This window comes from Saccopteryx leptura, chromosome 2 (assembly GCF_036850995.1).
Source record: "Saccopteryx leptura isolate mSacLep1 chromosome 2, mSacLep1_pri_phased_curated, whole genome shotgun sequence".
NCBI lineage: Eukaryota > Metazoa > Chordata > Mammalia > Chiroptera > Emballonuridae > Saccopteryx > Saccopteryx leptura.
Window position 1 is genome coordinate 276,749,016 of NC_089504.1, and position 24,893 is coordinate 276,773,908.

The window sequence follows — 24,893 nt, forward strand, 5'->3', positions numbered from 1 at the left end:
AACACACACACACACTCAGCCACATGTCACATACTCACACACCACGCACACACATCACTATGCCATACATCACACGTTTACACACTAGCCTTTCACACCTAACATATTTCCCCCCCACTCTTCACTCTGTCACACACGACGTATATCACACACTCACATATCCCTGTTATTTACCACTCATCTCTCACATGTCACACACTATGCATTCACACTCACATGCTCCCTTGCCCACAGTCACCCCCAGGATACATTCATTCATTGGTTTTCTCTCTCCAAGGTAATCCCAGGCCTAGCGCCCAGCTGTGTGGCAGCTGGGGGGCACGGGGCAGCGCCCTCGAAGTCGGGAAGAGTGGAGGCTGAGGGGACCCAAGACCTCTGGCAGTCATTCACTCTACCCAGGGCCCGGGGCTGCTCAGTGCCACGTTGGCCCAGCGTGGTCAGAGGGAGTCATGCGGACAGCTGCTCTGGGTCAGTGGAGACACGGAGAGGATGGGCAGGGCAGGCTGCCCGCCCCCGCGCGCTTCCTCTGCACCTGTGCTGAGCCTCACACTCGACTTCCACTGCGGATGTCATTGTTTTGTGTTCTGGAGAGCATGTGACAAATCTGGTGTTGGGGGCCAGTGGGAGCGGTGTGCACAGGACCACTGAGGAGCCTGCAGGCTGTTAGCCACATCCTCCCGGAAGGGGGTGGGAAGAAGCCTGAGTCCCCCGTGGGCACAGGAGGCAACAACGCTTGGGAGTGTGGCCCTGGGAACACACCTAAGATGTAACATCCAGGAATGAAGCCCTGGTTCTCTGATAAGTGGCAGCCCCACACATCTCCATACTAAAGGGCTCTTAAAGCTCTTCCATGAGCATGGTTTCTGCCATGTGAGGTGGTCAGGGCAGGACCATCCCTATTTTATCGATGAGAAAACTGAGGCTCAAAGCTAGAACATGCCAAAACGGAACTTGAACCCAGGACTTCTGAATGGGACCCACAGCTCTTTCCATGAGCCTCACGGCTGATTGCCACAGAGTCTCTCTCTTCTCCGTCAGTCACTGAGCTGTGCCCTTGGACCCCTGAGGGCCTGAAGGGATAGCTGTACTACCTGCTGTGACTTCAGGCAGAGTTCTGTCTGACCTATCACACCCTCTCCTGGCATTGTCCCTGTGGTCACAGGGGTGCTGGCCCCTGCCAGAGGGCAGCACCTGAGGGAGGTGGTTAGGAGAGATGAAGGGAGGCTGATCTGAGGCGAAGGTCGTAGGAACAATGTTTTGTAGGAGGGAATGCCAGGGACCACCTAGTCCCACCTTCATTCCTAGATCAAGAAATCCAGGCTCAAATTCCATATATATATATATATTTGTTAAATGAACTCAAGAGCACTCTGACTCAGGCCCAGGCTTCTGTCCACACAGCCTTGCTCAGATGCAAAAAAAAAAAAAAAGAAAGAAAGAAAGAAATGGTGATGAGGCTCTATTATCCTGAAGACAAGGAAAAAAAGTCAAAGGACTCTGGCTAAGCCATCAATGAATACACATAAAGCATGGGCGGCCCCTCCAGGAAAAAGTGCCCAGGACAAAGAAATGTCACGTCTGGTAGTTTCTAATAGTCTGTAGGATCTGCCTAGAAGCCCTCTGTACCCTAGTGCTCCATCCTCGTTCAACACAACATGTTTTCTCAACTCCTGACTTCCGCTGTGGTTTGCTGAGGTTTTCTTTTTTGGTCTAAAACTAGCAAGCACATATGAGGGGCTGTCATTTCCTCATTTTCAAGCCTTGATCCTCACATGGGCCGGAAATTTCTTTCAAACTCCAGATTGTGACAGGTTCCTGGGTGAGCAGTGGGTCTCTGTCCCCCTCTCCAGGGGCTCTTGGATGGGACCTCGCTCTGGAAGGAGCCATGGACCTCTGGCTTTGGCTACTTTACTTCCTGCCAGGTAAGTGCTGTGGGGAAGGAGCTCACAGGTCTTATGCGGTTTGAATTGGCCACAGGTAGGGGAATGGCTGGCATCTCCAGCTCTGATGTTTCTGGACAGATTTAGTTGCCAACTAGTTCCTAGGATGGGACATGGATAGAGGCCACATGAGGCACTGGAGACCCCCCCCCCCACTCCCTGCTAGTGCCCCTCTCTCCACTCCAAGCACATCTCCTGTTCGGCTCACAGATTGACCCCTAATGGCTGAAGGTGTCACCTCTCCCAAACATATAGCCTATTAATAGGGTCTCTTAAAGCAAGTGCCACCAAAGTTCTTTCTTCTTACCTTTTCATTCTCTTTCTTTGGATCTTTTCCACACCTGATTTTCAACTTTCAGCTCTAGATGACGACTCCCAATCCCTTCTGTAGCTCTCGTCCATCCCGGGCTCCCTGTCCCAGTTTACAGCTGTCCCCTGGGCACGCACACTTCAATATCACACCCAGATCTGAAATACAGCATGCCTAACACCTTACTTCAAATTTCTACTGGCCACCACCTGAACCATATGCCCCCCATAACTTTGATCTAATCAATGGCCAATTCATATACTTCTTGATTTTCATTTTCCAGGCTGAGAAGCAATGTCAGCCTCTACTGGAGAGAAAACAGAGGGAATGGAAAAGAAAAAAACCTCATAGTCATACCTTACCTACCTTTCCCACTTTCTCCAATTTGACCTGCCTATAGTTCCAGATTAATTTTTCAAAAAGCTTGACCCTAATCACAGAATGGGCCTTCCCACTGCCTAGTGATTAAACACAAACCTCTCCCTGTGCTTCTCTTACCTCTGAGCTTATCACATCCCCCTGCCCATCCCTAACCTCCAGCTAAACAGGGCTTCTCCTCGAACATGCGCTAGTCTTCCCGCCACCAGCCCTTGCTCGTGCCATTTCTTCTGCCAGGAACATTCTTCCATTCACCTCCCCTTTCTGTGGCTCCTTCAAAGCTAATCTCGGCCATCATCTCCTTCTCATATACTTTCCAGAGCCCCCTCTTCCGAACCCCAATAGCTGGTCCCATTCTGCCTTGTACTCTGATTTGGGGAGTTGTCTATCTCATTTTATTGATTAAGTGGTAATCGCCTTGAGGGTCAAAGTGGATTTTTATTTGTACTTGCTTTCTTTGTGATGGCTTGAGTATGGAAGAAAGTCAAATGCTTGTCAAATTAAAGATGAAAAAACCCTAAAAGCCCAAGGGAACAAAGTTTACTGAAGTGGCAGGCTCGTTGAGAGGTAGTAGGACATATGTGAGCACAACGTGAGTACAATTAAACTCAGGCCTCAGAGGGGAGAAGGGTGGGTGACAGTGGAAGTCTCTAGAAGTGAAGGGTGCCTAAGTGGTACCACAGCCATCTGGCCTAAGCAGTACCATGATTCTAGCTAAGCCAGGAGTCCAGGCTCTGAGCCTGGTCCTTCTCAGTCTGTGCCTATGCTCACAGGGTGAGGAGCTCACAGGCCCAAGGGGATGTGGCCACTCCCAGCCCATGCCCATACCCCCTCTTCTAGACCTTGAGGTCTCTGGCCAAATGTTTCCAGGCCCACTTTCAATGACTATGTAAACCTCTACCCTGGGCCTTGTATCCTAAGGCGACCCATTGGCCTATTGAGCACAGGTGGCTGTTTGGGAGGGAGATAGATGGAGCTTGTACCTGCAAGCTGGGGAATTCATCATGTATACACCAGGACCCTGTGACATTGGGAGGAGCCAGGAATGAGAAAAGAAGGGAGGAAAGCCAGAGGCTGGGGCAGGGAACTCGGAGCCTTTCTCTCCTTCATAGCTATGAACATCCAAGGAGTATGTGAATTTGTTAAGATGGGGGATAGAACATACTTTATTTTACAGTTTATTAACTTGAGCTATAGCTTTAAAATAGTTAGACATATGATTTCGGGGCCTTTATTTGTATTCACACCCCAGTTCCTGCAAATGTTGGGCTGGTTCTGGTCCGCAGAGCCCAATGCGTGAAACCCAAGCTATAGCCCACACTGCCTGGAGCCTTAGGTGGTGCTGTGTAATGAACAAGGCAGTCTCATATGGTGTAGACTGTCAAACCTTTTTTACCTTGACTCATAATAATAATAATACACACATACTTACATAACTAGATGTTGTGACCACACACACACACACAGACACACACACACACACACACGCCTACAATTTGTTCTTGATTCTTTCATATGGGAATGAGTTTTGGGCTTCAGCAGTTGGATGGATGTTGGTGCTATTTTCTGGGATGGGGATGGGAAGAGCTTGTGAAGGAATGGGTTTTAGAAGAGAAACCAAGGGGTGTTTTTGTTTCGTTTTGTTTTGTTTTTTGCCATTTTAAGTTTGAAACACATCAGATATTCAAATAGAGTCCAGGTGTAGATATCAGTAAGTCTGGAGCTCAGAGGTAAAGACAAGGCTGGAGCTACATGTTTGGATAAACTCTGTATAGAGTTCGCATTAAAAGCCATGGAAGTAAATCAGCTAGTGTGGGGGGAGTGAGGGGGGACAGAGAGGAACAGGCCCAAGCACAAAGCCCTGCGGGTGCCCAACACTGGGAGGTACATGGGGAAGGAGAAGCAAGCGAGGAGACTGACAAGGCACAGCCACTGAGTGTGTGGTGTCAGGAGAACATCCACTGGGTGTGTGGTGTCAGGAGGCCATCCACTGAGTGTGTGGTGTCAGGAGGCCATCCACTGAGTGTGTGGTGTCAGGAGGCCATCCACTGAGTGTGTGGTGTCAGGAGGCCATCCACTGAGTGTGTGATATCAGGAGGCCATCCACTGGGTGTGTGGTGTCAGGAGAACATCCACTGGGTGTGTGTGTGGTGTCAGGAGACCATCCACTGAGTGTGTGGTGTCAGGAGGCCATCCACTGGGTGTGTGGTGTCAGGAGGCCATCCACTGAGTGTGTGGTGTCAGGAGGCCATCCACTGAGTGTGTGGTGTCAGGAGGCCATCCACTGGGTGTGTGGTGTCAGGAGACCATCCACTGGGTGTGTGGTGTCAGGAGGCCATCCACTGGGTGTGTGGTGTCAGGAGGCCATCCACTGAGTGTGTGGTGTCAGGAGGCCATCCACTGGGTGTGTGGTGTCAGGAGACCATCCACTGGGTGTGTGGTGTCAGGAGGCCATCCACTGGGTGTGTGGTGTCAGGAGGACATCCACTGGGTGTGTGATGTCAGGAGGCCATGAGAAGAAAGTGTTTCAAGGGCTGTTTCATCACATGCTGCCAAGAGGGCGAGTGAGCAAAATGAGGGCAAGAAGTGACATGGCAACAAGGAACACCTGGGTGGCCTCGATGAGCGCAGTTTCAGTGGAATGTTGTAGACAAACTTCTAACAGGTGAACATAGAAGAGGAAATGGGAGGCATGGAAGTAGATCCAGTGATTTTGATGACTCGTTTGAGAAAGGGAACAGAGAGGGGCGGTGGCTGAAGGGGAGGCAGAAGCCAGCCAAGGGGTTTTCCCTGCAGGCACGGTGGCACATGCGTGTGAGCCAGGGCAGTGAGGGGAGAGGAAAAAGCAATGAGGCAGGAAAGAAAGGGATCATTGCAGAAGAGATTTTCTAAAGAAGGTGAGCAGGCCAAACTCAGGATACAGTGAAGGCACTGGCTTTCTGAGAGGAAGGCGTGGACCCTCAATTCGTTACAAAGAGACAAAAGGCAGACAATAGGTCTGGACACACAGAGGCTAGTGTATGCAGAAGAGGAAATTCAAGTTGGATGTTTCTCACCTTTTAAAAAAATCCATGCTCCATCTGATAAACATTAAAAGTCTCAGAATAGCTCCTTCTTCCAGGGATTCTGCTATGACTTGAGTTGAGGGTCATCACCACTCTCTCCTAGAAAATCATCGCCATATGGAACCTAGAACCTATCTCCCGAGAACTGTCACCAGCCAAGGCCATGGGATTCTTTACCTGATTTTGCATTGTGGAAATTGTACTTTTTCTATGTTTCAAACATCTATTTATAGCTAATTATGTTATTGGTGACTTTTGAAATTGCATATATCCCTTCCTCCCCTGTAGCACCACTGTAAATTAATTCACCAAATGATAGATTAATGTCACCTAGAACCTTCCCTAAAATACCATTAAACACCTTGGTTCCTTTATATCGCTTCTTTCATTCCTCCCTTTCTTCCCAGAATCATTTGAAAATGTAGTTATAGCCCACAATTACAAAATTTTAAGGGCACCTGGAATGCTTATTTACAATGCAGACGCCGAGGCCCCAACCCAGACCAGTGCAATCGCCATGCCTAAGGGTAGGACAAGGTCAGCTGCATCCTAGCCAGTTCCCCCCACATGAATCTTAGCATGCTGGGCATAAGTTCTAAACCAGGAAGTTATACCTATCTTTCCTCTGTTAGGGAAATCTGCTTTTCTAAGCCTGGGATGTACGTTAGAAGCTACTATGAACTCTAAGGAGAGCTGGGTCCCGGTCATTTTCATCTTGCCAACTAGTGCTTCCTTGAGGCCAGTGTTCAGTGTACCCAGCAGCTTTTCTTGTGCTTTATCCATCCAGCATTTGCACAATGAGGATGTCTTTGTCAGCTCAGGCTGCTATAATAAAATACCATAGAATGCACGCTTTAAACAACAGATGTTTCTTTCTCACAGTTCAGGAAACTAGGTATCCAAGATCAAGGTGCCAGCAGACGCCCTCTTCCTGGCTGGCACACGGCTACCATCTCCCTGCGTGCTTATGTGACCTCTTTTTGTATGTATGGAAAGAATGTGGATACTAATCCCATTATGAGGGCTCCACCTTCATGATGTCATCTAATCCTAATCACCTCCCAAAGGCCCCACTACCTAACAGCCTCATGTTGGGGGTTTTGGAAGGACACAATCATGTAGCCTGTAGCAGAGGATCTGGACAAGCCAGGGGTTTACCAGAAGCTCATCCCTGAGTGGAGAGAGGCCATGGGGACGGGGGGAGTCTGCCTAGGTGATGAGCCCTCCCTGCTCTGCCACTCACCTGACCATTTTATAGCATCTTGCTCTTGAGAAAGCAATATTCACACCCATTTGTGGCTGAGTTGGTCCAAAAACTTTCACATGCTTACTCTCAGGTTCTGAGATTTACATGCGGATGTAGGCCATCTGGACACAGGGTGATGTCCCCACCCCTTGTCCTTGGCATAGGTCACCCTTCCATTGCCACATTCCAGTCACAGAACTACCGCACACGTCTCAGTTCCCAGGGGATTTGTAGTAGTGTTGGGTTCCTTGTGTAAGGGTCGGAGCTTATGGATCTGACTGTCCGGCCTGGCTTTGCCACATTGCAACAGCTGTACTTCAGACAGTGGCATGCTCTTGGACGTGCCCCTCCAGCCCCTCTCCAGGCTCCTCTCCCGCATCTCACGTCCCCACGGCTGTACTTCTAGACAGCGGCATGCTCTTGGACGTGCCCCTCCAGCCCCTCTCCAGGCTCCTCTCCCGCATCTCACGTCCCCACGGCTGTTTCTACCTCTTTACACGTTTCCGTGTCCTTCCCTCTCCTTGAACGTCCTCCTTGGGTCTCTCTGCTCATCCAGAAGCCCCACACCCCACTTCTTTCCTTGAGTCTCCTCATTTTGCCAAACTTCCAAGAGCTATTCTTAACATGTGGTCTGTGGATGGCTTTCAGGAAGTTTGTGAACTTCTCTTAGCCCCACGAACATGATGTGTTTTCTCTCATATCCCAGCCTTTATGGGGGCTGTTCTCATTGCTGAAGCATCTCTCCTCCTCTATTCAAGTCTCCAGCCCCACCTCAACACACACATGTCACCCTAGGGACCCATGTCCCAATATATGCAGGCACTAATTGTACCCCCTTAGTTGACAACTAACCACACCTGGCCATGCCTTCCTCTCTAGCTGGCTCAACCGTGTTGGGCCTGCTTTCTTCATCCAGAGCACAGCTTTTTTTTTTCTTTTTTTACAGAGAGAGAGGGATAGACAGGGACAGACAGACAGGAATGGAGAGATGAGAAGCATCAATCATTAGTTTTTTGTTGCGACACCTTAGTTGTTCATTGATTGCTTTCTCATATGTGCCTTGACCGTGGGCCTTCAGCAGACTGAGTAACCCCTTGCTTGAGCCAGTGACCTTGGGTCCAAGCTGGTGAGCTTTCGCTCAAACCAGATGAGCCTGCGCTCCAGCTGGCGACCTCAGGGTCTCGAACCTGGGTCCTCCGCTTCCCAGTCCGAAGCTCTATCTACTGCACCACCGCCTGGTCAGGCCAGAGCACAGCTTTTGATGTCAGAGATTCACGAACCACTTCTTTTGTCCCTCCCTGCTCCACAACTTCCCTAATGCACACACAATACACACCTGTGCACACATGCACACACACAGCCTTGCTTTCCCTCTGTGTCCTTACTGCAGTGAAGGCAATCATTATTCCTCAGTTTCCTCCACACCCAGTCCTTCAGGTCATAACCTGAGATATCACTTCTTCCAGAAAGCCTTCCGCAGACTACACCATCCCTCTGCAACAAGTGCCCCTAGATTAGGTGCCCCTGCCTGAAGCTTCCAAGGAATACTGTGTGTCTCTGTGTCTCTTCCAGGGATCTATGACACTGTGCTGTAGTGGCTGTCCATCTGCCTCACCCACTAAATGATTCCTTCTGTGAGGGGAGGAATGCCAACTATCTTACTGTCTCATGAAAGGCATTCAATAAATGCTTATTGAATGATTTAGCAAATAAAATTGGGTGTGAATGGTTGTTTTGGCTGAATGGATCTGAACAAAACACAACTAGACTAAAAAAAAAAAAACACCCTATTGCAGCAAAACTGTACCATAGCTTCCAACAGCATACTAAAGTCAGCTAGAGGGTATGTGCTTTTCGGGGTTACCGCAGAACATTCTCTCTCCTTGGAGTGGGAAAAATAGTTTTAAGTATATTCTTGGGGGGAGGGAAGGTATCTGGGCCCTCATGGGTATGGGTTTGCCGATGAGGCTGAGGGTTATGCTCAGGCTGGGGCTAGGGAGAAGCGTGGCTGAGATGCAGTCTGGGCACAGAAATGAACACAGGGTTGGACTGAGGATGGAAATAAGAGTGGGCATGGGAAGAGGCTGGGGGTGAGGCTAGGGCTAGAAACCAGGATAGGACTGAGGCTGGGGGCTGGCTCAGGCTTGGACTGATAATGGGGGTGGGGTATTCGAGGGGTGAGCATGCGGCTGCGTTGGGGCCTGGACTGGAAAGAGGGCTGGAGTTAGGGGAGGATGGCAGGGGATCAGGCTTCCTAGACATTAACCCCTCTCCCTGCAGTATCTGGAGCTCTGAGGACGCTCCCAGAAGTCAAGCTGGAGGGGCTGCTGGGTGGATCTATTACCATTGCGTGTCCACTTCCTAAAACGTCCGTGAGGGTGTATCTGTGCCGGGAGATGGCCGGGTCTGAAGCATGCATCACCGTGGTGTCCAACAAGAAGTTTATTAAGAATGAATACAAGCGCCGAGTCACCTTGGAGCTGTGTCCAGACCAGAATCTGTTCCTAGTGGAGGTGAAAGAGCTGACCGAGAGTGACCGCGGAGTCTATGCCTGTGGGACAGGCCTGAACACAGACCGCGGCAAGACCCAGAAAGTCACCCTGGATGTGCACAGTGGTAGGTACCCAACCTGGTGAGGCTCAGCTCACCCAGAACACATTTCCACTCCGGAAGGCAGTCCCCCAGAATCCTATGCTGTTGCCATGCTAACCTGTTCAACAATAATAACTGGAGTCAATTAAATTCATGATGCACAGAATTTTCCATTCAAAGAGGTTAGGTGCTCTCCTTGTGCTGTAGTGTATCCATCCTACCTAGGGCAGGTGGGGTGTGTGGGGGCAGGAGGGGTAGGGGTGAGATTAAGGAGAAGTTCTGAGACTGGAGAAAATTGGAAGCAAAGGGACTTCATTGTCCCATGAGAAATAGCAGGGATAAATATAAAGGAAAAACAGTCATTTCTCAAGCCACATTTGTAGGCCAAACTTATTGCTTTCTGATCTGACCCTTTCCGTATTTCTGCGGAGTCCAGCCTTTCTCCTTGCCTCCACCAGCTTCCCCACACATATGCAGCACTAATTTAACAGCCTAGGAACCTAGTGGCCGCTGATGGCTTTACAGGACCTGTGAACTGGCTTAGGGCAAGTTTTTGTTTCAGGGAAGCCCTCAGCCCCGTTCTCATTCTGCTTCTCTGAGTGGACCCTCTCCTCATCCCCTCACTGCCATCCACCCTGGCTGAGTCAACTTCAGCTCATGCCACAGTCCCTTCTCCAGGACTCGATCTCCTCCCGAGCCCACCAGTGTATTCCTCTTGCTTCCAGTAGAGTATGAGCCATTCTGGGAAGAGGAGCCAGTACCTGAGCTTCCAACATGGTTTCAGAGGTTTCTACACAAGCAAATGCCCCCTTGGTTCCAGAACCTTGCTCATGCCAGTTCCTTCGAACTCACATCCAAAGGTCAGTTCCCCAAAGCTACGGTAGGAGAGGCGGAGGGGGTGATATGGCATTGTGAAAATGGAGGGGGGTTGTGTTCGGTTCATACAGTGATTGGAAGAGCAGAGCTGAGTCTCAGATGTGTATTTCTTGTATGTCCTTCAAGCCCAGCCCATAGCCTGGACACTCAGCGCTAGTTGCGGAACTTACATCACCACTAGGTGGCACCACAAGTAATGAAATTTGTGCTCCATTCATAAAATCTAACTCTTTTATGAATGACTGAGGAAACCAAAATTGGGCAGACGTTTCCCAGCTGGAGTTCATTATGATTCCTGCTGTCCATAGGGCTGTCTTCCACTTGCTGGCATACAGTGATTTTAACAACTCCATTTTGCAGTGAAAAAAAAAAATAATGATTATACTAACAACACCTTTACATTTCTATAGCATTTTCCTGTTTTAAAGACAATTTGACATGCAATATTCTCATTATATCCTCACATATACCCTGTGAGGTAGATATATTAATTGAACATTGTGTCACTAGAGGATCCTACTGAGTGCCAAGAGGGATAATGTAACTGGGCACATCGTGCACCCCAGGTTGTGACTGATAGGTGTGGTATGGGGGATAATAGACAAACTGATGGCAGAGGGGAATTGAACTACAAACAAGGTTTTCTCCATGCTTAGAGGAGGGCAAGCTGTTCTGCCTGGGAAGTTGGGAAAGGCTTCCTGGAGAACACGGTGTTTGAAGCAATATGGGTAGAATTTACTAGGTGTAGATGGCATGCTAAGAAGGCATTTCAGGCCATGCGGAGTGCAGAAACAAAGGTAGTCTAGGTGAAAGACAGGAGCGTGTTCAGGAAAAAGATGATGGCCCAGATCTGCTGGAGATGAGAGGGTATGTATGGAAGGCCACCTTTTTTCTGCCATCTCCTACAGTAATCGAGCCAACTCCGAGGACAGAGGCTCCTCCAGCCCACCACTCCTCTGCCACCACCCCAATCACCCACCGCCCTCGAGTCTCCAGATCATCTTCAATAATACCTGCCCAGCCCACACCCCTCGTGCAACCCAGCACAGACTCAAAGACCTCAGCACCCGAGGGGCTGCTCAGGCCCCAGACAGCCAGCTACAATCATCAAACCAGGCTTCATAGGCAGAGGTAAGAGGCCTTCACCACCCAGGATGGACTAGAAACCAGGCAAAATCATCTGGAGTTAGGAGATCCGCTGAATCTTCCCGAAATGTATACCAACCGAGACCCTCTTGGCTTTGTCTCTAGAAGGCCACTATGAAATAAACTACCAGTGACTATAGTACATTAACCCATTAGTGCCCTTAACATGAATATACTTGTCAATGCCCCAGCAGGTGATACAGTAGAAGCCAGACCCCAAAATTTTCCGTCACTTGGCATTCATTCAGATCTGTTTTGATGGGGAAAAACTAAATGAGAATAAAATTAAATACTATACTATTAAGTATTATAATTACTTTCACGTGTTTCCTTTTACTTTTCCAATGTGGCTATTAGGAAATTTAAAATTACATATGTGACTCATTTCTATTGGACAGCACTTAGTGTAAAGGCTGGATGCACTCCAGGAAAGTGCTGCAATGGACCACTAGGGGGCAGCATTAGAGAAACCGCCGAAGAAAAACTACAATAATTGGAATTATTTTTACCTAAACAGAGATAAGTATGTTAGTGAGAAAAGGAACCTTCAACATTATTTGAGTTTTATAGATGAGGAACCTGAGACCATGAGAACTAAGTGATTTCAAACAGAACCAGGATTCCTGATTATTAGTTCAGAAAACTGCAACAGCCTACTAGTGAGGAATTCAGGTCAATTCAATCAACATTTTCTTACTATGGGCCAGGCATTGTTTATGTCCTAAAGATGTAGGAAAACAAAGACATACACTATATAGGTCTTATCTTATTAACTAAAGTCTGACTGTGACAAGGGTTGTAAGTGCTATGAACACAAGAAATGAGGATAGAGAGGGGAAAGTGATTTTTGTTTACCATGATTAGGGAAGAAAAGAGGACTTATTCACTGCCCCTTGGTGAAAAGTAAGATTTGAATATGTGGAGAGAATGGAGAGAAGACCTTCTAGATAGAGAGGTCACCATGAGAAAAACTTCCTCTTTTCCAATTAAAAGAAACTAACTCACTTAATATTTGCAATAATCTTGTGAGGAAACTGAGGGGCAGAAAGCTAGAAGGGGATCTGGGTACATTAAGTTTTTTTTATCCACTATTTGGTTCATCTTTAAATAGGTCTGTGAAATAGGTTTTACTAGACTCACCTTTATGGAAATGAGGCTGAGAAGTTAGGAAAATGGCTCAAGATCCCACAGCCAGTAAAAAGCTGAATCAACATTTGAACCCAGTTTTCCTGACTCCAGAAACAAGGCTTTTTGTTGGGAGGGGTCGAAATTTTGTTAACGAAGGGACAAATTCCTTCCATCTCCAAAAAATCGACACTCAAGAGTGCTTCCTTAAACCTCCCTCCTTTGCTGAACTTTTTCTACTCTCTCCTCTCCTGCTTCTCAGGGCCTTCAACCATGGCCCAGCGTCCGGAATGGAAGACCACGGATTTCACATCCTGTTGCCCACCGGCCTGGGCCTCATCCTGCTGACATTTCTGGGGCTGGTGTTGAAAAGGGTCATACAAAGGAGGAAAGGTGAGCAGTTCGGGGCTGGTTAGGGGGAGACGCCCAAAGAGCGCAGAGTATTTGTAGCCCTGTGGATCCCAGGGAAAGCGCAGGAGCTTTAGATGTGCAGCCTGGTGTATGAGTAAGGAGGGATTGGGAGAAATGGTCTGGAAATGGGGAGGGTGGGAGCGGGTGGGCGACAAGGAGAGCGGTCTGAGCCCTTTGGTGGTGTTCAGTGGAGGGCAGGACTGCCTGACACATCGAGCCTTTCTCCTCTTTCCCTGGGGCTTTCTGCGGAGAAGCTCTCTCCAGGCGGGTCCGTCGACTGGCCGTGAGGATGAGCGCGCTGGAGACCTCCCAGCGGCCCTTGTCGCAGCGGCCCCGGGTGTTACAGCGTCCACGCTCCCAAAATAACATCTACAGTGTCTGTCCTCGGCGCGATCGGGGGACGCCCGCTGCGAGTAAGCAGGGGTGGTGGGTGAGCCAGTGGGTGAGCGGGGGTAGGGACAAGGGCAGGGGCAGGGGCAGGGACGGGTGCGGGTGAGCAGGATAGGGCTGCCGGTCCCGGGGAGCAGGGGGTGGATACAGGGTGAGGGAGTGGGAACGGGTCAGTGGAGGGTGGCAGGGCCAATCGGTCAGTCGGGCGAGCTGGAGCAGCAGAAGCAGCACGACGCCGAGGGAGAGCCCGAAGCTCGGTGCCCAGCGCCCAGCGCAAGGAGGAAAGCCAGAGCCGCAGGGCCGGCTCCTCGTGCCCAGGGCTCTGTGCCCGGCCGGGGGTGGGGACGGACTCTGTCACGCCCTCACCCCGCCCCGGGTTCCCCTAGGCCACCGCGAAGCACCAGTCCCGAGCCCCGGAGCGTCCGCGCCACCCGCCCCGCAGCAGGTAAGCTCCGCCCGGTCCCTGACCAGCCGCCGCGACCAACCCGGGCTGCCTCGGGGCCGGGCGTGGCCGGAGCGCAGTTCCTCCAGCCGCGCGTCGCTCCAGGGCGCCGGCTTTCCCAGCAGTTCCTGGGCGGAGTCCGGGAACAAGTTGTATTAGTTTCCTCCTTTCTTAGTGTCAGCAGACGGACTCCTCAGCAACGTGGTAGACTTATTTACCTAGCTTTTAACCAAGCGTTTTCATGGATGCTGAGTAGAGGCTGATAGATGGTAATTCTACAATACATGAAGGGCTTTGGTGTGGAAGAAATTCGATTTCTAAGAGGCTTTAAGGGTGTGGAAGCTACACACTTTCACCTTAACGGGAGGGAGGACTTTCCAGTAACTCTCTGAGAGGAGCTAGTTTACCCATCACTGGAGGCAGTAGACCTGGCAGATGTAAGGATGTAGAGAGAGGACTCAACACCTGAGGTGAGGAGGGTTCTTCTTGAAATCTAGGAATGGACATAGGAAGATCATGTTTCTATCCATGGCCATTGGCACGTGGGTAAAAAGCTTTTAAACTATCCACTCATTTTTGTTTTCCCAAATTAAGAAGAAGAAAAAATATTTTATTCTCTAAAGTAGCCCACAGTAACTAAAACACTCTTTTCGTAGGAACAAGGAAAAACTAAGTGTAGCCAATGTCCCCTTATTAAGCTAATGCAACAGACCCTAAAACCAGAGTGCTGACAATGTGGAAGCCTGTTTCCTCCCAAGTCATCGCAGGGGGCCAGAAAGAAGTGGCCTGAGCTGGGTGGCCAGGGACTAAAATACCTTCTGTCTTGCTCCACCATCCTCTGGAGTCTTGCCTGGTCCATGGTCAATGCTCGATAGCCATATTCCAGCCCATAGAGGGAAAAAAAAAAGCTGCTTCTTTAAGGAATAATCCTGAAGTTTCACATATCACTTCCTCTTGCATCCATTGGCTGAGAAGTGTAGTCCTTGGCTAGACAGCTCTTGCCACAGTCACCTCCAGCTTCCTGAGTCTGCTGTCACTCCCCCTCCCTAGAGAAGGTTCACTATAGCTTAGGTAGGTCCAGCTGTGCCATTCACTCTACACACTCTACCCTTACACACACCCTTTTCTCTTGAACTGTTGTGCCCACACATGCCCTCACCTGGGCCTGTAGCTTGCTCAAATTTTATTTACCCTTCCTTCATATTTGAAACTCTCATTCTCACTAATAAGGACAAAAATCTTGATGAAAGAAGTTCACAACAAGGTACATATGATTAACGACTGAATATTTTAGCCTTCACAAGGAATATTTTAGTTTTTTAAACCAAATAAATTCATCTCAAACGGCAAACTGTAACAGGCAATGGGAGATAGTTACAAAAAGTAACAGGTCCGTCCTTTCTGTGAGCACTTACTGAGTGCTACTGTGTTCAGGAGGCAGGACTCCTAGTTCTTGGCACTTGTGGTTAAACATGTGACCCATCATGACCACAGCTTCTTGTGTGGAAGTTACAATAACCGTGCCATGTTGGGATCACAACTCAGCCCTGTCCCCGAGAACTGACCCATCTGAAGGTAGATGGTTCTGAAGTTTCTGTCTAGGTACAGCGAGCGCTGCTGTACCCGCATCCCCTGCTGCCTTTCTCACTGTCACCACCCAGCCCCTTCCTGGAATACACTGTCAGGCCACGTCACTGCCTCTCCGAGCCCTTACAGAGGTGCAGGGGCTGACTCACGCTGCTTCGGAATAACTCCCTAAGGAGGAATCTGTTTCTTCTACAAGTCACATCATCTAATCCCCGAGGGGAAATCCTCTGGCAGCTGGGTCTCCTTCAGACTGACGCTTAGCCACCTGACTTTAGTCTGAGCCCCATTTAAAGCATTTCCTGCCCATACTTAATAGATCTAAGTATTTTCCAGTTATCTTAGATGAGATGCCACCCTGAAAATCCCCGGGGCTGGGACACTTGGTGGAGCTCGGCCACCTCTGTGTCTTTGCCTTCCGGAAGTCAGCAGCCATACACTTGCCCGCTGTGCGAATCTGCCTGGAGAGATACCAGAATCACCCTAACCGGATCCAGTGACGCTTCTTTGGTTGTTCCCAGGTGTCTGAAGCTCCCTTACCCCATGTGCCATCTCTGAAAACCAGCTGTGAATACATGAGCATCTACCACCAGCCTGCTGCCAAGATGGAGGACACTGATTCAGATGACTACGTCAATATCTCCTGCCTGGCTCCCCCCAACTGTCCCCCTGGGCCCAGACCTTGATGCCAACGAATCTTGTTTGTCTGCTGGTTTCTGATACCTGCTCCATCTGTTTTTGGAGTCCTCATTACTTCCCACATCCCATCCTGAGTCTTGTCCCTGTCTGATTGCCCTGGGCATAGCTCACTCCCCACCGCTCTTCTTGCACACCTTTGCAAACACTGTGACTTTCAGGTGGGCTCTGGCCATGCAGAGCATTTGTCCCGATGCCACCTCCTTCCTTTCCAAGCCATGCAACAAGCTGTGGGCTCTGCAGTCTCTCTTTGCTCACAGGGTTTTTGCTGCCTTGACTCTAGACCATCTGACATTGGGCTGGAGCATAGGCATAGCTATTGTTTCTGGAACCCTTCCCAGTCCTGGGCCTCATACCAATAGAAGGCCCCTGGACTGCATCATGAGGGCATGCCTTAGCTCTGCGAGTTAGGGCGGGGTCTGATATGAAATGCCCCTGGCAACATCTTCGCCTGATCTTAAGGGTGGCACTTACTACTGAGCTCTACTCATCTTGTGTCCTATGGTAAAAGCAATTTATTTTGATGTGACGAAGGATTCTAAATTTGCAGAACCACAATATCTCCCTAAGACCCTAAATCCTCTTTAACTCTCCCTTCCTTGACGCACATAAGGACCCTAACTCTAGCATTTCTCCTCATTTGGAAATTGTTTTTGTCACCTCTTTATCCTTCTTCCATTCTCCAGCACTTATCTTAATGTTGCTCTATCTTAGCCATCCAAACGATTACATCTATCTACTTTCAGAAATGAATCTTACCTCTTTGCCAGTTCCAAGTAATTATAGCAAGGTGGGGAAGCCAAGTGTCCTGGAATGCCCGGAAAGCCAACTGCTCTGCAGTGGCACTTATGTCATGGAGGAAAAGATGCCCCATCTCCTCCCTATACTTTTACAGTTAAGTTTTCTGAGCAAGGGCATAGGCAGACGTTGTATCTTTAGACTGAAGTCACCTACAGAGCTCATCCAGAGCCTGAGAGTAGAAAATGCCCAGTCTCACTGTTAGGAAGAAGATCTTTCCCAGACACACAACTCAGCCTCGCGGGGCACTTGTCCAGAAATAGAAAGGAATGGCTGCCAGACTTGAGCTCCCTGCCTTTCATTTCATTAGCAGGGAATGTCATCGCAGGTTGGAGAATTCATCCCGGTATGTTGGCGCAGCCAATAACATCAGCTGGACCCTGGCACCCTCTCAAGTGGCAGATAAGGGAAGAACAAGCAGGATCAGAAAGGAGGGCACCCAAGGGGAAGGGATGGGGGGAGTAGGGTGGGGAGAAAGGGCAAGAAATGAAATGTTTAGTAAGCCTGCTTTGTGTTGGGCATTTAACACATTATATTTTATCAGTTACATTTCAAGCTGTTGCCCCTCCCCACCAAACTGCTCTGTTCCTGAAAATGTCATGACATTGTGATTTCCACGCTCTAACAATCAACTTTATATCCCAGCATTCTTTATTGTTCTCCAACAATTCAAAGACAGACAAAACATCCAGTTTATTAGGCATTTACTGAGCACCGTCCGCTGCCCCACGTGGTTCCCAGGATCGTGGAGGGTAAAAGAGAAGCATGGGGCATTGTCTCCGGTGTCTTCACAGAACTTAATCTCACAAATAAATATGACATCAGTTAAAACACTGACAAGAATTAAATAGTGTTGTAATAAATACAGGAATCGGCTTTAGAGATTGTTCACAGCATCTGAGGGAAACTTCCCTGACTGTTGTTGGGGCCATTTAAAGAATGAAGTCTTTGAGGGTAAACTTGGGCCAAGAATGGGACCCGTGGTCAAGGGTGTGACGTGCCCAGAGAACATCACAGGAAGGGACACTTTTGAAATGAAATGGAGAGCGAGGAGGGTGTTCTGGTCTAGGCATTTAGAGCTGGTAGAATTTCTGCATCCAGGTCAATAGAATGTCCACTTCTCCAAAGGCTTTGGTCTGAGCTGCTTCTCTGTCCAACTAAAGGGAAAGAAGAGTTGAAGATCTGCCATGTTAGCCACAAGCGTAGGCTTCCTTCCGACCCACCACTCCCGGAGCTGGCCTGATCCCACATCATGGAATGACCTGTGATGAACTTGTCCCCCTGCTTCAGGGTGAAGGACAATGGGCCAGTGGGTAGCAGCGGGTCAGGAGCAAAGAAAAAGCATCTGGAGCCTGTGACCGCAAGAACCACAGAACCCCAGTGCGGGTGGATCTGGTCCACCTCTTGAGCCCCCTGTGTGGATGGGGGTGCTGAGGCCCCGTGGCCCCTTTCCTTTGTGTGTTTCGCTCTTTATTTTTAGGCTGATGTATCTGTTTCCTTTAAAAAAGCGATCAAGGCCTGACCAGGCGGTGGCGCAGTGGATAGAGCATCAAACTGGGATGCCGAAGACCCAGGTTCGAGACCCCAAGGTTGCCAGCTTGAGCGCGGGCTCATCTGGTGTGAGCAAAAAGCTCACCAGCTTGGACCCAAGGTTGCTGGCTCAAGCAAGGGGTTACTCGGTCTGCTGAAGGCCCGTGGTCAAGGCACATATGAGAAAGCAATCAATGAACAACTAAGGTGTCGCAACGAAAAACTGATGATTGATGCTTCTCATCTCTCTTCGTTCCTGTCTGTTTGTCCCTATCTATCCCTCTCTCTGACTCTCCCTCTGTCTCTGAAAAAATAAATAAATAAAAATTTAAAAACAATAAAATAAAATAAAAATAAATTAAAAAGTGATCAAAATCATATATGTTATACAGGGGGGGAAGCGCTGGGGATGAGATTTGGGTCTTATTTGTTGTTTTAATTTAGGAGAGGCAATATAGTTTCCCATGATTTTTTTTTTCTCACAAGCTAGACCATTGAGCCTAATGGAAATACTCTGGGGGGGGGGGGTTTACAGGGGTAGTCTTTCTTCTTTCTCCCTCACTTCTGACTCTAATTGCCCAGCTCAAGTGCCCATAAGCTCTCTGACAGGAAGAGAACTCAGTATTGAAATCATCTTGTAGGAAATATGATAGCATTTTAATTTGAAAACTGGCAGAAAAATGTAGTATGTAATTTGAGGTGCTTATGCAAAGGAAATGCTAACTACTGTATTGCATTTTGCATTAGGTCTCCAAGGCATCCTCCTGAGACAATAGGCACGCCCTGAGCGGTTGGCCTTGATTACCTGTTTAAACGCTCCCCTGAACACCAGAAACCGCCTGCGTGCACTCTCCCTGGTGGAAAACATCTCGTTTTCCTGCTGGATAACAGAAAAAACCTCGAGTTGAGTGAGGGCCAGGTAGGAGCAGAGGCATGACCCCTCCCACTCCTTCCTTAAGCCAGAGCTCCTCCCCGCCCCAGGCCTAAGAGAATAGTAGCATTAAATCCACATATTCAAGGAGCCAGTGCTGAACACCACCATGTGGCGGGGCCACCACTAATTCCCACAGCAGTCTTGCCAGGTGAGGATGATCATCCCACTTTACAGGTAAGAAAACAAAAGTCTAGAGAAGTTGAGCACCTTGCAAAGGGTCAACCAGCTGGTTAGAAGCAGAGCTAGACTTGAACCCAGAACTGCTGGTGTCCAAAGCCTGTGCTCTTTTCCCACGACTCCCTGTTGTGGATTAAAAGCCAGAATCAGATAAAGGGAGGGGAATCCTCATAAAATACACCATTTCCCTGGGCCCCAGTCCCAGCTTGGTTCTACTCACCCTGGGTTGCAGTTTTGACAGGATGACAATAAAATTGTTGGCCAGAGTAGAGTATGACTTGAGGATCCTCAATTCGGCTGCCTGGTGATAGTAGTTTTTGAAGACAGTATTCAAGTAGAAGTTCAGCAGGGCACGGACCAGGTAACAGCTTTCAGCGTCCTGGGGAGGGTCTGGGTCACGGCGGAGCCAAGGTCTCTGCCCACCCGGCCCTGGATAAACAACCCACATGTTGCCAAAGCAAGGTAAACACAAAAGAGGCAAGGATCTTCTAGGAGGTGTTGACAAACATTAGCTCTGAAGGAGCCTTCGGGGCCAGGAGAGTGGTGCCTCTGGTTTCCTGGAAGAACCACAAAGCCAGTCCCAGGGAGAGAGGGACTTGCCCAGGGTCACACAGTGAGTCAGTGGCAGACACAGGCCTAGTTCCCAGGACTCTGGACTCCCCATCTGCTTAATATTCTTATCTCTTTTTTTTTTAATTTTTCTATTGATTTGAGAAAGAGATGAGAGAGAGAAGCATCAACTTGTTGTCTCGCCTGACCTGTGGTGGCGCAGTGGATAAAGCTTTGACCTGGAAATGCTGAGGTTGCCGGTTCGAAACCCTGGGCCTGCCTGGTCAAGGCACATATGGGAGTTGATGCTTCCAGCTCCTCCCCCCTTCTCTCTCTCTGTTTCTCTCTCTCCCCCCCTCTCTCCTCTCTAAAAATGAATAAATAAAAATAAATAAAATGTGATTTGATATAAAAAAAATAAAAAAAAACTTGTTGTTTCACTTAGTTGTTCATTCAGTTGTGTACTCATTGATTGTTTCTTGTACATGCCCTGACCAAGGTCGAACCCACAACTGCTGGCGTGCCAGGTCAATGCTTGACCCACTGAGCACCCCGGCCCGGGCCTGCTTAATATTTCTTCTCCATCCTGTGACTTCCCTAATAGCCCTGTGAAGTAATAGACCCAGCAAAGCACCCGGAACCTGGTGTGAGTTGGCGAGGAAAAGGACAGAAAGGAGAAGATTAAGGAGGAAAAGAACAGCATCCTTGAGCACAGGGATTGCACGCCAGCTCCTCAGGTGCCCCAGAGGAGAGCTCAGGGCCTCCAGGGAGCAGGGCAGGATGTGTGCTCACTGACTAGATGAGCAATGAGAAGGCAGAAATGGGGGAGAAAGAAGGATGGAAATGCGAAGAGACCCAAGCAGATGCCAAAGAGAAAGACTGATGGCAACTCTCTGACTAGATGGAGACAGATGTTTACGAGCCTTAATCCCTGCCTCGCCCCACGCCACGACACACAGGCCCACAGAGCTCGGGTCCTGGATGAGCCCCGTGCATTAACTTTTCTGGTTCATGCTCAGCCCCGTCCTGTGTGGGCCCAGCCCGGGACAGAAGTGAAGTCGCCATCAGCCTCTCCAGACGAGCCCTCACCCCCACCCACAGAAGACCAGCCATCATCCTTCCCCAAGGAGGTCTGATTACCGAGACGTTCTGCAGAACCTCCCTCCGCAGCAGCTGGACACTCGTGATGTTATCCTGAGCTTGCTTGGGGAACAGAAAGAAAAGATGTCTTCAGGTTGGGGGGCAGCATAGAAAGCAACCTTGCAAACACATGCTGCTTCCCCAGACCTCTCCAGTCTGAGATCTCAGAGGTCAGAGGGGTACCCAGGAGGGCTAGGCTGAGCTGGCCCTTGGGGTGAAGGTGCGGGTTTCCACCACAGAAAATCACTGAACTTGGCCCCCAGGGACAGATGGAAATCTTAAGAATTCTTAGAGCTTTGATCAGGGACAGAGGCGGATTAAGGTCCGTTGAGGTCCCAGGCACAGAAGGAAAGATTGGGCCCCTTAAAAAAAGAGAGAGACAGGGAAAATAAAAATATATGTTAATCATATTTTTAAATAAATAAAACATATTATGTACTATTAATGTTAAAATAACACATATGAAACCCAACTTGATGTCTGCTGGGCAAATGAGTTTGTAAAATTTGTGTTTTTTGAGTTTGCTCACTTTTTTTTTTTTTTTTTGCTAAACATGGCACTGGGCAGCACCAGGTATGTGATCTGTGAAATTGCTAATTACCTTCCTGCTTGGGAAGAGTCAGTGTTATGCTAATGTGTGCTAGAAGAGAGGTTTTGGCTCCAGAAAAGTTTTAAAAGGAAGAAGAAGGAGAAGCAGAGAGAAGCCATTTTTGCAGAGTGAGAAGAGAGAGGAGACAGAGTGCTGAAGAGTGGGAAGCCAGGATGGCAGAGAAAGGGAGAGAAGCCAAGAGGGCAGGAAAAGGGAAAGAAGCTAGTTTTGTGCAGAGAGGGTGCTGAGTAAGAAGTCATGTTGGCTGATGGGGAACCAGAGGTGAGGGGCTTTGAGACTGGTGGGGCCTTTGATTCTAGGAAAACCAGAGAAAATTCTCCTGGTTGTGGAACCAGATAATGTGTCAGTAGCTTTATGAGCTCTGAATGAATGAAGAGGGAAGTGTTTTCCCTATGTGTTTGCTTGTCAGCTGGTATAAGACTTGAATAAAGGAATGGCCCACCATTTTTTGGCTCCACTGTTTCTTTACCATCTGCCAGAATCTAACTGGAACCTGCATGTGAATGGCCGCGATGGTGGTGGCCCCTGGCCTTACAGTGTCTTTAGATAAAAGTGAGGGTGCGCACCCAGTGCGCCTGCTTTTAAATCCACCTCTGATCAGGGACATGTTTGATTCCCTTGGTTATTTGACACAGGGCGAAATACCCTATTTGGTTTAAGAAACACTAGCAGCAGGGTTTCACCTCCTTATTCCCTGAGGGTGGGGCTGCTGCTTCTCTCAGCCAGGGAGTTTCCTTGGCATCCCAGCCACTCATTCATTTCAGTTCTTGGATTTAGAGTCAAAGAATCATTGAGAGGAAGGAGCTTTCCAGTTCCTTTGTCTTGCTTCCCCATTATGCAAATAAGGAAACTGATGGGGGCGGATGCTGCAGGGGTTGGTTTCAATGTCTAGATCACACACAGATGTGCTATAGCCAGGGCAGCACTCTCCCTCCCTAGGCTGCCGCATGGAGCTCCGCTTCCTGCCTTGCATCTAGATCGGTGGTCCCCAACTCCCAGGCCGCAGACCGGTACCGGTCCGTGGGCCATTTGGTACCGGTCCGCAGAGAAAGAATAAATAACTTACATTATTTCCATTTTATTTATATTTAAGTCTGAACGATGTTTTATTTTTTTTTTAATGACCAGATTCCCTCTGTTACATTCGTCTAAGACTCACTTTTGATGCTTGTCTTGTAAATTCGACAATTATATTTAAAAATACCACAGTTTTTACGCAGGTTGCATAATTTTATTTTGTGCATTTATCCATCCCACCCTAAAGGCCGGTCCGTGAAAATATTATCTGACATTAAACTGGTCCTTGGCCCAAAAATGGTTGGGGGCCACTGATCTAGATTGTCCTCTAAGGAGTTGAGTGCATTTGTGAGGGCACATATGAGATCACTTGCAGACCCAGAAGAAAGCCAGTCACAGGACACAAGCTGCCCCATCCACCTCAGTATTAACCATTCTTTCTACCTGTAGCCAAAGTGTGAGCAGGTGATAACAGACTAGCAGGATGCTGGCTAAACAGTGGGTGAAAACTCCGGTAGGCAGGACTCAAAGGACTCCCATGACTCCCCATCGTCCGCCTGGGATGCCGCTGAAGCCCAGATGAATAGGCTCCATTCTTTATGCCTCTTGGGCTGTGTTTATTTTCCTATAGACTGACCACATCTTTCTGAGCCTCAGTTTCCTCATGTGCAAAAGGAAATGTGGGCTTGTGATGCCTCTAACTTCACAAAGTTATTCTATAGTGAAATGATTAGCAAGGTACAAAGGGCTCCATAATCATAAAATATTATCCTCCACCCACGGTAACGCCCCACCGCTGGGTCCAGAACAGCATTTCACTCACCACAATGTCCTTCACGGCCTGGAAGGCCTCCCACAGTTCCCGGAAAACTACCCCCTCCACTCGGCAAGGCCCAAACTGGAATTCTTGGCCTTGGACCCCTGGACCCTGGCTCCAGATAAACAGGATGAGACTCAGGCAGGGGAGGGCAGCCTTCTGCATTGGAGAGCCCATGTGCAGCAAAGGAAGGCCCAGGAGGATCCTGCAGGAAGAAAGGAAGAGCCCACTGAGGCAGGTCCGCTGGCCCAGGAGTAGTGGATTCAGAACTAATTCTCCTTGCCCCAGACAGCCTTGGACACACAGACAGGAAACCTGAGACCAGGACGGGTTCTCACAGACTACTGCAAATGTGTGGTGCAGTGCATGGGGCGAGGGTCTTTCTGCCCCTCATCTCGTGTCCACTGGTCTCACTAGCTCGCTATCTGGCCACCCCACCATGGCCCTCCACTCCACAGCACACACTTGGCACCTTCTTTCTTACCCCACAGAGCTCTCTCGAGCCAACAACCTGCTAGTCAGAATTTGACCAAGGAGAATGAAGCAACGGGGGAGCAGAAGGGTTTACAATGTGCCAAAGAACACGTACAGGGAGCCCAAACTCGGGAGCACAGAGCTTCACTAGGCGTCTGCTTGGCTGAGTTCTGCCCTGAAGGCGCGAGGCACACCTGGGCAGGTCTTTAGACCATCTCTGACTCCTCATCACGAGGGATCTGTGAGATCAGGCCTGGCCCAGAGGAAGGGGCACAGACAGTAGGTGCAGGGCACACGCTCACTCTGCCACCTCAACCAATAACTCACTTTTAACCCTAAGAATGAGCTTTTCTGATAACTGAACAAGAGGGAGGAATCACATATCTGGATGAATCACTTGAAAAACTTCCACAAGTGTGCCAACTGGGAATGACTGTGTAAAGAGGCCCCGGGCCAGAGGAAGGTGACCCATTATCTATTTATCATAACTGTAGGCCGAGCCTTCCTTTCTCCCTGTCTTCTTTGCCCTTCGCTTTTCTGCTTTCTTTCCTCCCTTCCTCTTTCCTCCCTTCCCCTCTTCCCCCTTCTCTTTCTTCCTCTCTCCCTTTCTTTCTTACATCCTTCTACACTCATCTAAGAACCTTGC

General features: G+C 49.1%; 2 protein-coding genes across 4 annotated transcripts; one reads left to right on the top strand and one right to left on the bottom strand.

Annotated features, from left to right (window-relative positions):
- Positions 1–1,755: 1,755 nt before the first annotated feature.
- Positions 1,756–18,758, top strand: FCMR (Fc mu receptor). 3 transcript variants are annotated; one of them, XM_066361883.1, is made up of 8 exons: positions 1,756–1,922; positions 9,220–9,555; positions 10,257–10,391; positions 11,316–11,538; positions 12,941–13,071; positions 13,344–13,502; positions 13,866–13,924; positions 16,027–18,758. In XM_066361883.1, the coding sequence occupies exons 1-8, from the start codon at positions 1,886–1,888 to the stop codon at positions 16,189–16,191; spliced, it is 1,245 nt and encodes a 414-aa protein (XP_066217980.1). In that variant the 5' UTR covers positions 1,756–1,885; the 3' UTR covers positions 16,192–18,758. The 3 variants fall into 3 exon arrangements, with proteins under 3 accessions (XP_066217980.1, XP_066217982.1, XP_066217981.1); XM_066361885.1 differs by having other exon boundaries at positions 18,163–18,758; XM_066361884.1 differs by having other exon boundaries at positions 10,260–10,391.
- On the bottom strand, positions 18,073–23,950 carry IL24 (interleukin 24). The gene is made up of 5 exons (XM_066361886.1): positions 23,776–23,950; positions 21,330–21,388; positions 19,861–20,019; positions 19,335–19,409; positions 18,073–18,156 (listed from the first exon to the last, which is right to left on the bottom strand). Exons 1-5 carry the CDS (start codon positions 23,948–23,950, stop codon positions 18,073–18,075), a joined length of 552 nt encoding a protein of 183 aa, XP_066217983.1.
- Positions 23,951–24,893: the final 943 nt, after the last annotated feature.

What these genes read in the sequence shown, in the direction of transcription:
- FCMR (XM_066361883.1), top strand. Translation starts at nt 1,886, where the DNA reads ATGGACCTCTGGCTTTGGCTACTTTACTTCCTGCCAG. An exon ending in CACCCTGGATGTGCACAGTG is followed by an intron (nt 9,556 to 10,256) that starts GTAGGTACCCAA and finishes TCTTGCTTCCAG; the next exon opens with TAGAGTATGAGCCATTCTGG. An exon ending in GGTCATACAAAGGAGGAAAG is followed by an intron (nt 13,072 to 13,343) that starts GTGAGCAGTTCG and finishes TCTGCGGAGAAG; the next exon opens with CTCTCTCCAGGCGGGTCCGT.
- IL24 (XM_066361886.1), bottom strand. Translation starts at nt 23,950, where the DNA reads ATGGGCTCTCCAATGCAGAAGGCTGCCCTCCCCTGCCTGAGTCTCATC. An exon ending in AGGTTCTGCAGAACGTCTCG is followed by an intron (nt 20,020 to 21,329) that starts GTAATCAGACCT and finishes GACCCTCCCCAG; the next exon opens with GACGCTGAAAGCTGTTACCT. An exon ending in TGTCAAAACTGCAACCCAGG is followed by an intron (nt 19,410 to 19,860) that starts GTGAGTAGAACC and finishes TCTGTTATCCAG; the next exon opens with CAGGAAAACGAGATGTTTTC.